At 36.1% G+C, this 16,636-nt stretch overlaps 1 protein-coding gene across 1 annotated transcript; it reads right to left on the bottom strand.

Annotated features, from left to right (window-relative positions):
* Positions 1-2,276: 2,276 nt before the first annotated feature.
* LOC100028244 (butyrophilin-like protein 3) lies at positions 2,277-16,050 on the bottom strand. Its single transcript, XM_016428663.2, has 9 exons — positions 15,527-16,050; positions 12,189-12,312; positions 9,083-9,430; positions 8,531-8,803; positions 6,902-7,003; positions 6,463-6,483; positions 6,336-6,362; positions 6,148-6,174; positions 2,277-5,193 (listed from the first exon to the last, which is right to left on the bottom strand). Exons 1-9 carry the CDS (start codon positions 15,539-15,541, stop codon positions 4,601-4,603), a joined length of 1,530 nt encoding a protein of 509 aa, XP_016284149.1. The 5' UTR covers positions 15,542-16,050; the 3' UTR covers positions 2,277-4,600.
* Between the last annotated feature and the right edge of the window lie 586 nt (positions 16,051-16,636).

Raw genomic sequence — 16,636 nt, 5'->3', positions numbered from 1 at the left:
TCAGAATGGAATTTATGGAGGTTTAATCACAATGGGAGTAGGGAAACGGAGAGGGAGAGAAGGAGAGAGGAGAAAAGGGAAAGGGGGTTACTCAACCTCTGACCAAGGCAGAGGGAGTTTAGGCCCAAAGGGCCAAGGTATAAGGAATCAGTCCTTGACTCACGTGACTGATCTGAAGGGAAGCTGTCTGCGGGCCTCCTCTCTGTTCAAGCTTCTAACACGAACTGGTCTCGCCCTCTCTACAGGAAGTCAGCGAATTCCAGAGGCTGTTCCCTACCTCACTTCCTGTGCCTCACAAGTGCCAATGGTGGCTCTAGCTTGGCTTAGGACAGCCCAGGTGGGCAGTTAGTTATTTCTGATTTGTCATTGACTAGCACATGCCCGTGTAGTGTGGGTGTGCACAATTTTTTGGTGCTAGACCAAGATGGAGATTTTAAAATTCACAATCCCCCCTGATGATGATTGGGGGACTAGTCTCCCCAATTGATCACTAAACATAAGCATACTGCACCCCAAAAAATTCTAACTGTAAGTGTATACAAAAAATTTACCCACTAAGAGGAAAACTATAATAGTTGTAGATATGGGGAAATAGAGGAGAGAGAAAGACAGCAAACCAATGTTTTGCTGGGCGCATTGACAAACACACAAAAGAGCCATTGCACAGAGTCAAAGAAAAGCCAATCCAGGATGGATTGATGCACTTCTAGGCCAATACAAAGGTCTTGAACCTAGTGTGAAGACTCAAGGTTACTATGTTTATCATTGCTAGACATAGGCTTTCCTTGTGTCCACACTCACTCTGAAGATACTCACAGATGAGTATCCCCGAAAACTTGGCTCCTATAATCTGATCCCTTTCTTTTCTGCCTCTCATAGTGTGACAACTTTCTGTAGTCCTGGCTACTGACTGGGTAAATGTATCATTGCTTAGATCATTTTGATTGGGCCCTGATAGAAGGACCTGTTATAGATTTATTTTTCTTTTTACTTGGAATTTTTACTCATAAGACTTTGATAGTCTATATTTTCATCCAGAAATTTTTTCTTTTCTTTTGGATTTTTCTGATATCTTTTTAATATCTCTTGCCAATTGATTCATATACCTCAGCCATGCATCCCTAAGTGATCCCGGTTTTTTAATCACTCTCTTAACGGGGGGAATGTAAAAAAATATTATTATTTAAATTGCAAAGTTTAAATTCCTTTTAAGAAGAATTTTAGGTAAAGAAGATGCTACCTCTCTGAATCCAGAACTGAACTGTTGGAAAAGCCACCATGAAGAAGTCTCCAGACCACAAGTTGCACAAAATTGAACTTTGGGTGTGGTTAATGAACATTTATTTGCATGTATACTTTCATGCCAAAGGGGACTGCCCCCTAACTGGCTTTCTGTCAATTCATCCAGTAATTATTGATTTTGTTTTGTTTTTTCTCTTATCCTTGTAATCTTTAAATCGATTATATTTTCACGATCCTTTGGAAAAATATTAATTTTTTTGCAAACGATCAAACGAGGGAATGTAAAAAATAGACTTGAATACAGGACTACAATCCCCACAAGCCTTTGCTCCACTTCCCCAAAATGCTTTGTGATCTCACGGGAATTCTGAAGTGGGCCGAGATGGAGGAAGAATTTAAGCTGGTGGCAAAGGTTTTTGTCTCTCTTTTGGACTTCCATTTTGGAGCAGATGCATCTCTTCTGTGATGTGAGGTTATCTGGCCTAGGCCTCTGGCCTAGGCACATGTTTTTTCTTATTCCGTATTTTCTTTAATCTTTAACCTTTAATAAACCTCTTAAAAAAATAATATTCCTTGCAGAGAGAAACTAATTTCTACTTGCCTCAGTCTCCCCATATTCCTAAATTTTAATCTTCACAGTATATGCATATTTATGTGTATAAATGTATTTGTAGGTGTATATTTGTTTATATGTGTTTTATTATTTATAATTAATTAGCCACAAAGACTAATATGAACACTTTGATAGTAATGAACAATTGATAATAATCACTTATCATTAGGATAGAGTCAACAGAGCAACAAGTACTCAAAACAAAGCAAATTTTACTATTTGTCCAGGAAATATCTTCAATATCAGAACAAACTGTATCAGTGAACAACAAAACCTCAGAGAAATATTATCATATATATATCATCCAAATATACTCCCTTGTCCCTTTCCAATAGCACCTAATGGTTCCTAGAATCACAGGATTAAATATGGAAATCATATTAGAGTTAATTTAATTCAGTATTTTCCAGATGCAATGACATGAATTCAAAAAGTATTTATTAACTTCATACTGCATATGAGGTGTCATTCTTGATGCTCAGGATACAAAGACCAAAAAAAAAAAACCCATGAAACAATCTCTGCTCTTAAGGAAAGGAGAATCATATCATATGCACAAAGATATTAAATACAAAGTAGGCATCAGAGGGGGAGAGAGAGTAACTGAAGAAATCAGGTAATGCGCAGGAGATGGCAACTGAGTTCTGCTTTGAAGGAAGTTAGGGATTCTGTAAGGTTAAGGTATGGAAGGAACAGATTTCAGACTACATTAGAACTAATTCCTTTGTTTGAACATCAAAAGTTTCTATATCGTTTTGGTGTTTTCATCAGAAATTCTTGGAAGTTCTCTTCATTAAAGATCTATTTTCCCCAGGTAGGATATGTTGTTGTCCTATGTAATTTATTGGCCATAAGCCTATGTTCTTTGCCCTCTGGAATATGGCACTACAAACTTTCCACTCCTTTATAATGTTAGGTACTAAATTAGTGTGTAATCTTGACTCCTTGATATTTGAATTCTTTTTTACTGTTCACAGCATATTTTCTTTGACTTGGAAGCCCTGTGTTTTAGATTTAATATTCCCATGGCATTTTCATTTTTTCAGGAAGAGATCAGTGGATTTTATTTCTACTCTTCTCTCTATATCTAAAGGATTTGTGCAGTTTTTAAGATTTCTTGAAATATGATATCAATTTTGTTATCCATGTCAGTTACTTCTGTTAGGAATTATCTTACATTTTCTTCTATTTTTTTCAGCCTTTTGACTTTGTTTTTGATATTTATTATTGTCTTATGGAGTTACTGGCTTCTATTTGGTTATTCTAATTTTCTGGGTGTTTGATGCTTGGGCAAAATTTTGTAACTCTTACACCAAGCTATTAATTTCCCTTTCCAAATCTTTCTTTCATAGTTCTTATTTCTTTTATATTTTTCTTACCTCTAGTGCATATTTTTGTAAACTATGGTCCTTGAGCCAAATCCATCTCATTGACTGCATTTCTAAGACTTATGGGCTAAGAATGATTTTTTACATTATATATAATATATATATATATAAACATACACATGTATATGTGTTTTATATATGTATGTTTTATCAAAGCCACATGAAGTTATACACATACATATATGTCATATATTTTAAAATGTATAAATAATTCTTAGCTCATAGGCAAACAGGTTGCAGGTATTTAACCCTCAGATCATAGTTTGCTGATCTCTGTTCTTTAGTAAAAACATTTTACAACTTTCTATTTTGAACTCTTGCTTCAGCTCCTCTAGGAACTTTAATTAGATTTGTAGTCAAACTATGTTTTTTTCTATGGTTTTCCTTATCGATGTTTTGGAATCATTCTCTTCTAGGTTGGTGTCTTAAACATCCCTATCATCACATTTGGCTTTGAAGGTGATATTGCTTTTTGTTTGCTATACATTATTTTGTCCCATTTCCTAACTTTTGACTTGATATCAGGGTTGGGCTCTTTTCTGGAGGGAAGATTTGATTTGGCCTTTTGCTACTTTCTTTGGGCATTTAGATTTATATTGTTCCAGGATTTCAGGTGCAGCTCAGGCTGAGGACTTTCAAGTTTTCAGTTCTTGCAAAGTGATCTGACCTGGGTCGAAGTCTGATTGCTGTTCACTTTGTCTGAGTTCTTCAAGTTTCTGACCTGAATTTGGGCCTGAGCAATGGTAGATTATTTCTGGCCTCAGTTAGCTGGGAATCTTTATTGGTTTAGAGTGGAAACTCTAAGTTTTCCTTTGGTCAAAATTCTTCACCTGATTATCCTCTGCAGGCTTCAGTCTAGATTAGATAATGGAACTACTCCTAAAATATTGATGCTGCTTGCTTCTGAACCTGCTCCTCTTTTGGTATACCACCTAAGACCTACCTCTGCTCCTTATCTAGGAAGACCTGCACCCTACAGCTCCCTCTCTTAGCCTACCCTGGATTTATGATCTAGACATGAGTAGTGGATAATAAAGTTTCCAATCACTACCTCCACCTCTTCTCATTGCAATGTCCCAGTATGGGACCTCCTCTTACCACACTGCATAGCCTCTTCCTATGTGCTAGAGTCAGCCCATGGACTGCTAAACTCTGTCCCCAGAAGGCCTCTCTCTCTGTCTCCCTATGGTGACCTGGGCTGAGAAAATGATTCACTGGGACTATTGCTGCATTTTCTTTAAGAATTCAGACTGGTGTATTTTCTAGATATATTAAGATAAGTTTGTGATTTGTTTTGGGGGGGGGATGGAAGTGGTGGAGTTTACTGTAACTTCTTCCTAATATATTGCTATTATGGCTAACCTTCATTGTTAGAGGGAGATGTATCATTTCCTGCAGTCCCAGGAAACTTGGTACAGATAGTCAAGGGGTATGAAGGTTCTTGAATGTCATTGGAACGAGGCCTGAAGTATGGGTGGAGGATTTTCCCATTGAAATTACAACCAGTGAATGTGTAGATGTGGGACTTGTTAGTCACATTGAAGAAGGAGATTTGCCCATACTTATAGTTCAAGAAAATCCCTATCTTCATTGGATGCACCTGCAAAGTTAAAATCTGTCTATTAGGGGAGAAAACAAAATGCTCATATTGGTTCCATCGCCCCAACACCCAATAACCATTAGCAGGGTTGAGTTTGGGCAGTTTTTCCTTCCTATTCACACTATCCAAACATACCCCAAGATACCATCGATTTTTCTTCCCAACCTCCACTTCCCAGTAACATTCTCCCATGTAGAAACCTTGTGAAGCCACTACACATGGAGAATGAAATATCTTCTCATTTTCAGGCATACTAACAACCATGGAGGTGTCATTATAAGACACTGTTTTACAATCTTCAGATATTTGGAGCAAAGGGTTCGCGGTTTCTTGATCCAGAGTCACCTCCACTGGGAAGAAAAAAAAAATGATTGGGGGTGGGGGGGTTAAGGGAGAGGGAATTGAGAGAGAAACATAAATAAAAGAAGAGAGACAATGGAAGAGGGATAGATTGAAGAAGGGAGAAAAGGAAAGGAAGAGAGAAAAGGAGATAAAGAGGAATATGAGGAAGAAGAGGAAAGAGGAAAGGGAGAAAGAGAGGAGGAGGAGGAAGAGAGGGAGAGACATAGATAGGAAGACAGAGATAAACAGAGACAGATGTAGAAAGAAAGAGAGAATAAGAGAGGATGGGGGGAAGAAGGAGGAAAAAGGAAAGGAAGAGGGAGGAGAGAGACGGAGACAGAGACATAGAGAGAGAGTTGAAGGGAAGAGGAAAATAGTTCTAAATGATCAAACAAGTTATTTTGGTTGAATGATGATAAACATTCTTTCTTATGCTTTGTTTTTCCTACTTAAAAAGAATCGTAGAAAAATCTAATCCCTCATTGTTCTCCATGAACATTATTGAACCATTTTAACTTCACTAAAAGTGCACCTTGGAAATAGAGGCACAAGACAAAATACCTGAGAAAATATCTGTGAGTTACTTCCACTGGAGGAAGTGAGGGAAAAGAGAAACCCAGAACAAGGTATGAGATGGGACCTGACTTAGCAAGAAACCATGTCGACCAAGCTAATCCCAATACCAATTCCTCCCATCTACATAGCCCAATTTTCCTCTCTTGTCACCTCTAAAGCCACCATGAAACCAACAAAGTGACCCCAGTATATATATTGTTAGAAACCACACCCTTCCACAAAATTTGTGTCCAAAATGGATGAATCTGGTCAAGATCCATGAAGTCAGTGGCTTACTTCCTGACTGCCAACTCAATCAGTTTGCTCTGAACAATGAATTAGGAGGAAAGAAGGAGCAGAGGGAGTGAGGAAACTCGGCCATGGAAGAAATCTGCAGTTATAATTACCTGCATGTTTAGTAGCATATCTCCATCCTGAAAAGATACAGACAGGTCTAAGTTATTGCTAGGGTTGAGAGCAAGGCAAATACAAGACTGAAACAGAAAGAGAAGGATGAATATAAGATAAATGAGTCATGTGATGACTGGTTGGAGAAGTGAGTAGAGAATTTGACATAAGAAGAAACTTCTCTTACCTTTTTCTCCCATTTTTCTCCTCCATTCTAAAATCAATAAATAAGAGATGTGATAACAATGAGAAAAAGAGTATCCATAAAAGTGAACTTGGTTCAAAGTAACCAGAAAAAAAGAAAAAAAACTTACCCAGGTTTTTCTCAAGTTTCACTAAAAGTAAAAAGACACAGAAATATGTCAGAAAGCTATCCAGAATGGATAAAGATTTAAAGCAAACAGGATGGTTTTAAGGAAATCAAATTGACAAGATGTAAATTCAAACAATTTTGGAGCCAATGCATTTCAGAAGCTGTTCTCTCTATATAATCAGGTGCCACAAGAAAGAATATATTTAAGTGACTGTGACAAAGCTGTTGAGGTCTCTTTAGGAGGGGGGAAAATCAGAAGTAAGTAAAAGGTTCTTCATCATTCTCTAAATATGGAAGATATTTGCTAAATGTTAATGAATAAGATTTTATGAAACAATTGATAGGTGTGATTGAGAAAAAGAGAGGTTTAGAGGAGATGACAGAAGAAAAGGGCAGTAGTGAAGAGTCGTGTTGCACGCTCCCCTCTCCATTCCCATTACCTTTACGAATGTGGAGAAAAACACCGTAAACAGCAACAATTAAAACGATAGCCAACATTATGCTAAAACCATAGATCCAAGGGGAAGGCTGGAGAAATGGATCTGTAAGACATCCCCATAGAAACACAGGATAACTTAGAACCAACTTAGATCACTTCAATAATTCATTCGAAAAATGAATGACAATGATTTTATAGTAATAACAAAAGTCCTAATATGAATATGAGTTATTATTAAAACATTGATAGTCAGAAGAGTGTTGTGAAAATAGTCCTGGCTAGAGAGTCAGAAATCCAAAACTCAGCCCTGCTTAAGATTGTCTTATTGTTTCTTGAGTCTCAGTTACCTAGGTCTGTAAACTAAGATGACTGAATTTCTAAAGAATCTCTGAAGATTTACAAAGCACTTTTCTCGCTACCACCCTATAAACTATATTTTATGAGCATGCATATCCTTTTTTTACAGGGTAGGAAATGGAGGAAAATGCTTCAAATTCCAAGATTTTCAAATTTTATTGTGAACACTTGTTTCTCCATTTTAAAATAATAAAGTGTGTAAAACTAAATGGTTTCTGCATGATTAAAATTTAGGTAAACTATATCAACACCAGAGTCCTTAATTTTTTTTCTTTATCATAGAAATTTTTGGTAGACTAGTATCTATTGGTGTCTGGATTCCAGATGAAGGACCCTTGAAATAGGATTCTTTGGATTTACTTTTATTGTTGTTATTCACTTGTTTCAGTTGTGCCTGCCTTTTCATGGCCTCATTTTGAGTTTTCTTGGCAAAGATCTTGGATACTTTATATGAGGAAACTAAGGAAAATAGGGTTTAGTGATTTACCTAAGTCACACAGCTACCATCTTAGTTCAGATTTGAACTCAGGTTTTCCTGACCAGACTCAGTTCTCTATCCATTACCCAGCAATCTACTAACCCCACAAAATTATAGGTAGTCCGGCTTGATATATTTTCTGATGAAGCCAGATCTTTGTAAACTCAAATTACTAGCTATTTCTTTAAAATATATCATAATTTTTAACTAGAATTTGTCACTCAAGTTTATTGACCTATAGATTTCATACTACATTTTTTCCCTTTTTTTGTACAAAATTTGCCCTTCTCTAGTCTTGCAGTAATCTCTCAGTGCTCTCTGCCAATGCATCAGCAATCAAATTTTCCAACCCTAGGATAGAGTTATTCTAGGACAAGTACAGTGAACACATCAAAAGCAGGGAGATAAAAAACTATACTTTCTTTATTATAAATTAAAAGGTAGAAAAGCCACTTCTTTCTAAAATCCTCTTCATTTCTACGAACACAAACATTTCTGTATTTATTTACTACTTTCAATTAATAATGTTCCATTAGTCATAAAGTGAAATGATTCAAATTTAAAAAATGAAACTTCCTGGTGTAAGGACTCTTGTATTCGTCATACAAGTAAGCCTCACCCTATCCAAATTATTTGTGAATGTATAAAGTTTGAACATATTTCCCCTTGTCCAATATCATTCCAAAGTGAAGCACTAAACGTAGGCCCAAAATTCATAAATCTAAGAGTAACAAGTTCTGCCAAGTGAGCAGGCAAAGAGGCTGCCCCTCCAGTTCCTCCCCCTCCACCACCTACCAGCTATCCTTACTCTGGACTCCTTTCTGAGTTCCCAGGTGTGGATAGAACATGAGATATCCCCAATGGATGATTCTTGTATGGTAAGAGAGGTTTCTATGTCAAATAGGCCATCATCCCTTGTGTTTGCCTTGAAGTCTGAAGACAAATGCTTTCCTTGGTGGTTTTTCCACTGTACCGTAGGCTTGGGGAACCAACCAGTTGATTGACATTTCAGCAAGATGCCACTAGTTATGTATTTCTCAAGAGAGATGAGAGGGGTTGAGCCAAGAGCTGTAGAAAATGGAGATGAGATTAAACCAAAGATCATATTTCAAGAACTTTTTTTAGAAACATAGCTTACCCTGTTCTTAGTTCTTATTTTGTTTTTCTTTTTTCTTTCTTTTTTGTTTTTGTTGTTGTTGTTTATAAGGGGATGGGGGAAGCTTGCTTATTTGATTACTTCTTTTTTTGTTTATTGATCAAAGAAAAATATCAATCTGACAACCACACTCATTCAGTAGAAAGTTCTAGCTAACTGAACTTAAGTGGTATAATTGGAAATACACTGACCTGCTACCTGTAGTTCCCAAGTATACTCCTGGTAGAAAGTTTGGGAGCTGAACCGGCATCCATATATCCCTGCATCTGAAAGAATTATATTCTTCAGTTTTAAGGAGACTCTTCCTTCAGGGATGGCATCTTGCACAAATTGGGTTCTCCCTTGATACTCTTGCATTTGCCTCTCTTTTGTTTCTTTCCCATCCTTGTAAAGAACCAGTAAAGAAGAGAATTGGTTTCTGAAGAACCTCACTTCCATATTCTCCAAATTCAACATGGGTGAGACATGACAGGAGAAAAGGATATCTTCTCCCACCAAAGTCTGAATAGGCTTGTCTGGGCCAATCACCTGAAAATGACCTGTAGGGATAACCAGAAAAATTCTATTAACCCTGGACATATGTCAGTATAATGCACCAGGACTGAATTAGGTACAGAAATCAAGTTTCCATATTACTTTTCTCAATCTTCAGCTATTTCTCCCAGGACATAAATGTCCCCTTTTTATATCAACATAAGGCAAGGGTTATCATAATGTCAGAATTGATGCATATATCATAAAATGACAAAATATGAATATCAAAAGGGTCACTTAAAGGTCATTTAGTACAACCTTTCATTCAATGCCAAAATTCCCTATGCTACGTTCTTTGGAGGTAATCATTCAGATCCTGTTCACTCATTCCCAGTGATTGAGGACCTCACAACCTAATAAGATAGTCTATTTCAGCTATAATTTGAAACTTATTCTTTATACTGAACTAAAATCAAACTTTCTACAATTTCCATTTATTGTTTTAGTTTGCTCTCTAGCACTATTCAAATTAAGTCTCATTCTTCTTTCACATCTCATTACTTCTAATATTTGAAAACATATAACAGGATAAGAAGTTTTAAATGAGTACCTAGACGAATGGAAAAGGAACATAACCTTTTTGGTGACAACACAGATCTACGAATTCCAACAAAATATGGAAAAGAGGAAACTCAGAAAATGTTTTGCAACAAATTTCTCTTATATGCTTCTCATTTCTCTTCATTCAAACATATAGTAAAATAAATCAACATTATAAAACTAGTAGCAATTCTCCAAATGCTAAATAGTCAAATGATATAAACAAAAAATTTTCAGAGGAAGAAATCAAAGCTACCAATAGGCATATGAAAAAATGCTCTGGAGAATTAATAGAGAAATGTAAATTAAAACAACTCTGAGGTAACACCTCATAGTTATCAAACTGGTTAACAAGACAGCAAAGGTAAATGACAAATGTTGAAGGGAATGTAGGAAAATAGATACACTGATGCATTATTATTTTCTGAAATAGTCAAACCACTATACAGAACAATTTTGAATTGAAGAGCTATAATAGTATGCATAATCTTTGATACAGCAATACCAATTCCAGGTCTATACATTAGGAAGATCAAAGAAAAGGAAAAAAAGGACTCCTATGTACAAAAACATTTATAGCAGATCTTTTGTGGTGGCAAAGAATTTAGGACTGAAGGGATACCCATCAATTAGGGAAAAGCTGAACCATTTATGGTATATGAATGAGAAGGAAAATTTGTGTTAAGAAATGATGTAAAGGTTGGTTTCAGAAAAACCTAGGAAAACTTATACATATTGACATAAAGTGAACTAGGCAGAACCTGAAGAACAGTGCATACAGAAATACTATAAAGATAAATAACTGTGAAAGACTTAAGAATGGATCAATACAATGATCTACCAAAACCTCAAGGACCTCTTGATGAAAAATACTATCCACCTCCATAGAGGTAACAGATGCATTCAGAATTCATATAGAAGCACATTTTACTCTTTTTGTTTTGCTTTCATCTTTTTTTCAGAATGTGTCTAAGGCAGAAAATTGTTTTGTATGACTTTGTATCTACAATGACCACCTTATTTCTTACCACCTCAGTTGGTGATAAAGAGGGTGAAGGGAGGAAGAGAATTTATGACAAAAAATTAAATTAAAAAAGCAACTTCATGGTACTTCACAGATCTGTAATTTTATTCATGTTCTCACTTCCTTCATGGATATAGATCTCAGTCTTTCTGTGCCTTATAAAATGGTTTTTATAAACTGTAATGGTAAAAAGAAATTGTGAATGAATACACTTCCAATGATGAGCTTTTAAAAAATAAAGCCTTCAATGAACACACTTCTGGTGATGAGTCCTATCCAAACATAATTTTGCCAAATTCAAAGTAATGTTTAGCATTGGCTTTTTTGCAGACTTGATCAGAGAATGCACTTTAATAGATGGAGGGAGTAGATGATGAGTTTGGGAGATAGTTGATGAACCTTAAACAGTTGGTAGCATAACCCTATAAAATAGTATCAGTAGAATGTATGACACTTATCCTGAATGCTGACAGAAATTGAACTTTCTAGTATTTATATATAATACAAAGAAAGGGTGAAAGAATGAATGGAAAGGAGAAAGAGAAGGAAGGAATAGAGAGAATAGAGGAAAGGAGAGATGAGGAAGGGAAGAAAGGTAGGAAGAAAAGTGAAGGAAGAAAGGAGGAAGGAAGAAAGAAAGGGAGGGAAGGAGAGTGGATAATTTTATGGAGCTTTCACTGCCTTTAGTCAAACAAGTGAGGAAAATGATGGAAGTTTTCATCACCATGCAAAACTGGTATTAGAAATATATTTGGTAAGGAAGTTGGTAACTTTATCAGTGTCTCTCAAATAATTGTAATAGGTAGTACTGTTTAATTTTCCTTGTTTCTCCAGGAGTGATAATGGAAACTATTAGACTATACAATAAATGTATACTTACAGGTGATTTTTCAGTATTTAGAGGAGACAACTAAAGATCTGCTTATTTTGCACTGCATTAGTTTCTGTTGATCTTTCCAGCTTTTTCTGAAATCATACTACTTTTCATTTTGTATAGCATAGTAGTATCCATCACCAGCATATCCCATAATTTGTTCAGCCATTCCCCAATTGATAGGCATCCAACAAGGATGACTTCTAGTGAGTTGAGATATTATGCATTTAACTTAAAGACTCAATGTTTGCTGAGTGGAATTGAGTAGAATAGTCATGGAGGTAAAAAAGAAGACTGAGGGTGACACAAACAAGGGAAGCCTTACCTGATCCCAGATCTATGAGACTGACAACAAACATAAGGAGAAGATGGTGCTTAAATGTTTTGGAGACTTGAAAGAAGGAGAGAGTTGAGATATTAAACATATCTTTGAATCTGTTCATGAAAACCTGTAAAGAAAGGGCAATGAGATTATCTTAGAGTAGGTAGTAAGAAGCCCTGGGGTGAAGTTGGCAATATGAGCCTAACTCTGATTCTTACATAGGTCTCAGGAATGGAGTGCCATAAATGAAGAGAGGTAGTGATCCTGGCTGACAGTGGGCAGTAATAGGAATGGCACCCTCATACTCTGAAATCTTGCATTTCTCACTAGTAAGCACTAGTTAAACATCAACTGCAAAATCTGTAGTTTCAGCATTAGGCAAGCATGAATTGTAGATTGTTCATTTATCCACTCTGGGTACTGAATCTGTAACATTCTACACTAGGTATCAGTTTTGTGTTATTGGAAATAATTAATTACCTATAATGGTCCTCCAATGCACTGAACCCTCCCCCCCAGTTCTCATTCCAGAAGGGCAGCAAGACCTCTCTTGTATTGACAAATGATGACAAGTGGAAGATGGAAGAACATAGAACCTGTGCATGCTCCTTATTCCCTATGACACAAGCCCCAAAACAAATCTCCCCCTGAGTTTGGAAAGGGAGATGCTAAGCTTTCATACTCCAATAAATATGCCAACACTGATCCATAGGGTAAGAAAGCTGCCACTCCTCAGTAGAACCTGCCACTCCTCAGTAGAGCTGTTACTCCATACTATCAACTCCAAAGAGACTATTCTACTAACCTGTAGGCTTATCCATCAGCCCTAAGGCTACTTGATAATACCCACCCCCACCCCAGACTATTCCATCACCTATTAGGTTATTATGCCACCAAAAAGCACTTCTACTTCAAATAAAATTCTTACTTCTGGATTGAATGGAGTTTGAGTTTTCCATTCTTGGGGTGAGACCCTGCTACAAACTTGGGTGTGTTTCATGCACATCAATGGTCCTCTTGGGAATTTACATGAAGAAAAAACTAATTATTTTACTTACAACTTAGCTAAAATGATCAACAGGAGCAATTGAAGGAGTGTTCTCTTCTTTTCAGCATTGAATAAAGCAAAAATGTAATACCCAGTGGGACAGGAAGGGAAAAATGGAGATAAATTATTTCTGGAACCATGATAAAAACAAGTCTAATATTAAAAAAACAAAAATTAAAGGTCAAAGACAAGGAGCAACTCTAGAACTTCTGCCCAATCTGCTTTACCAACTGATCTCTCAACCCACCTTTTTCTGGTCTATAATGGATCCTCTGACACAGAGCCTCAGACAAGTAGAAAGAGAATGAATTTCTTTGTGGTAGCAAATAACTGGAAATTGAGGGAATGCCCCTCAATTGGGAACTGGCTAAACAAATTCTGGCATCTGATTGTAATGGAATACCACTGAACAGTAAAAATGATCATCAGGTTAATTAAAAAAAACATAAAAAACTAAATGAAATTATAAGTGAAATGAGCAGAACCAAGAGAACATTATATACAGCAACAGAAATATTGTTTAAAGAATAACTTGTATAAGTTCACTTCAAGAGAAAGAACAGATGAATAGAAATAATCAAGGCATAATACTATATTTCTGTCAAATGATACCTTCCCTAATGAAAGGAGGTGAAAGAGGGAAAGAGATGTCTGTGAATTTTAGTGTAACAAACAAATTGATTTAAAATATTTTTAAAGAAATTTCTGAGCTGTACAATCTCAGACAGGTCACTTCATTTCTCTGTTGAAGATTTTTTTTTTGTCATTCAAAAAAGTTAGACTAGGTGATCCAAATGTTTCTTTCCAACCCAAGTGTTATAAAGTTTTGAAGTTGATAAAGGACAAAGTAGCACATTCCCCATAAACTGTCCGTGGAGTATTAATTATGTATCAGGTGTGGGAAATGGGAGGGAAGAGGGGATAGCTCAGATTATATAGACAGTGTCTTGTTTTTCACATCAGATGGTAACAATTCATATCCCAGACCTATTTTTCTTCTCCTTCCCACCACTTTCTGTGTCCTTAACTATTAATTGATCCGCTCTTGGGACCAAGTGGAAAGGAGAGCAGAAGTGGGGGAATGTCAGGGCATTTCTCTTCCTGCATAAAGCTCTATATAAAGGGTTTGTGGCAAAGCAGGGCAAAGGAAGCATAAAGAATTGACTGATGGTGATTTTAAGAATGGGTTTCAGACCCAGGGGTCTGCTGGAGCCAGTTCCTACTGGCTTTTCAGAGCTGATGTGGAAATATCAGTTTAAGCATTTATACCTTTGAAATTGGCAAATAATAGAATTCAGGGCTTGGTTTATTGTTTTGTTAGTGGCCTAGACAGCAGATTATACTTAAAAGATTGCCATGGGCCAGTTGTTAAACATTTAATAGAATATCTTATATCTATATATTTACTAGAATTTTTACTAGAATATCTTTTGCCCTTATTGACTACTCATTTTCAAAAGTCATCATAATTCAGATGATTATAGAGATATAAGCAAGTGACCACTTTCTCAGAGAAAGAAAAATGTGGAGTAGGTATAGTGAGCAATGATCTAAAATTTATGAAATCTCTCCTTTTTTATGTTACTCTGAATTTGGGTTCTTTGGGAGTATCTGATGCTAATGGAGAGCACCTGAGACATACACATGAAAATCTGATTATATTTTCTATAGGGAGATAAATTTATCTAATTCAAGTAGAATTTAAATAGTTGGGAGTGCAGTGACACCAGTGTGTGGGTATACTACACACATTTTGCAAGATGAATGCAATAATTGTGGCTCAGTGACTTGTGAAAACATAGCAACCCCAAAAGGAGAATGTCAACGAGAAGAGAAATATAACTTTTACTCCTACTCCTTGATTTCTTTGAGACTTACTTAACCAAGTAAATTCTTACTAAATAATTTCTATTGTGTATGCACACAGAAAATTTCTTTTCTTTTGAAATGAAATCCCTTGATCCTGATGCAGGAATTCTGAAAAGTGAAAGTAAATTAGCTGTAGCAAGATAATAATCCATATCCCATGATGTAATTCTAAATCTTTAAGTAGAGCCAAGAATCTTATTAATCTTTTTTGAAGGAAATTATTGAAATTTGGGGGTCCTAGAGCCCTTCAGACATCAACTCTATAAAAATGCCACAAACAAGTCCCAGAACTGCATTAATAGGAATAGTTTCCATGCCAGGAGTTCCCTAAGACATTGAAATGATAGGTCTTATCCCCACACCCCACCAATACAGTTAAATTCTACCCTATTAGTCTTTTTTGTGTTCCCTAATATTCACTTACCAGAAGTAAGTTCATGGGGCCGGTAGACAAAAAATCGAAGGAGCAGAAAGGATTGTACAGAAGAGGTCTTTGGTTAGAGGAACTTCAACCTTTGCTGAAAGGAGACAATGTGGGTCACTGCATGGACTCACAGATGGAGCTCAGCGTGGAAGCTCTGGTTCATACTGTCAAAGGCTGAATCTTCCTGAAGGAAGTAAACCTTTCTCTTCTCTCAGGTGTGGCTGTCTGTGTGTGTGCACACTTGCCTGTTTATTGAGAGTGTAAGAGAGTGGGAACTTTGGACTCATCACATAAATTTACAATGCCATCTGAATGCTCCACCAGAATAATAATCTGCAGCTATAAATGTCTCTGCAGAGGAATACAAGGGATCAGGAACCCTTTCTTAATAAGGATCAAAGTACAGATCAGAAATCAGGGACATGACCTCTCCCCAGATCACATGACTTTGAAAAACCTCAAACTTCTACACACCTAGAACTAGTTCTGAATATATATATAGCAATGTAAAAATGCTTAAAGATTGGGACAGTGCCTTCACTCCCACTCTTCACCACTCTCCAACCATGTCAGGACCAGTAGTTAACTATAATATAAATTCAAATATATAGTCTGGAAAAATGATCAAAAACAAAGACAATAATGTCAAAAGAGCTAAAAGCAAAGCCTCAGAGGAAAATGAGATTGAACACAAGCTCATCTAAAATTTATGGAAAAACTAGAATATATTTTCAAAATCAAATTAATGGTAAAGGAGAAAACTGAGAAAAGAAATGAAAGAAAAGTAAGAATATTATGAAAAGACAATTAATATGTTGGTAAAAAGAGGCACAAAGTAATAAGAAAATAAAACTTTTAAATTCAGAATTGGGAATTCAGAACATGGGAAAAGAGGCAAAAGACATCACTAATGGAAATAATATTTTATAAAGCAGAATTGGCCAAATTGTAAAAGGGGTAAAAAAACAAGCCAACTGAAGAAAACTATTCTCTTAAAATTAGAGTTGGCCAGGTAGAAGCTAATGACATTAAAAAGAACCCAATAGAATAAAAAGTGAAAAATTGGAAAAATTCACCTAAAAACACAAACTACTTGGGAAAAAAGACTGA

This window comes from Monodelphis domestica, chromosome 1, assembly GCF_027887165.1.
Source record: "Monodelphis domestica isolate mMonDom1 chromosome 1, mMonDom1.pri, whole genome shotgun sequence".
NCBI lineage: Eukaryota > Metazoa > Chordata > Mammalia > Didelphimorphia > Didelphidae > Monodelphis > Monodelphis domestica.
The sequence above is the reverse complement of the archived record's forward strand: the minus strand, read 5'-3'. Positions and strand labels throughout refer to the sequence as shown.

Bases quoted from the DNA above. Each gene is read 5' to 3' on its own strand.
- LOC100028244 (XM_016428663.2), bottom strand. The intron at 8,804-9,082 runs GTCAGTGTATTT...CATTTTCTACAG, and splicing joins TTGGGAACTACAGGTAGCAG to CTCTTGGCTCAACCCCTCTC. The intron at 6,363-6,462 runs GTAAGTTTTTTT...TATTGATTTTAG, and splicing joins GAAACTTGAGAAAAACCTGG to AATGGAGGAGAAAAATGGGA.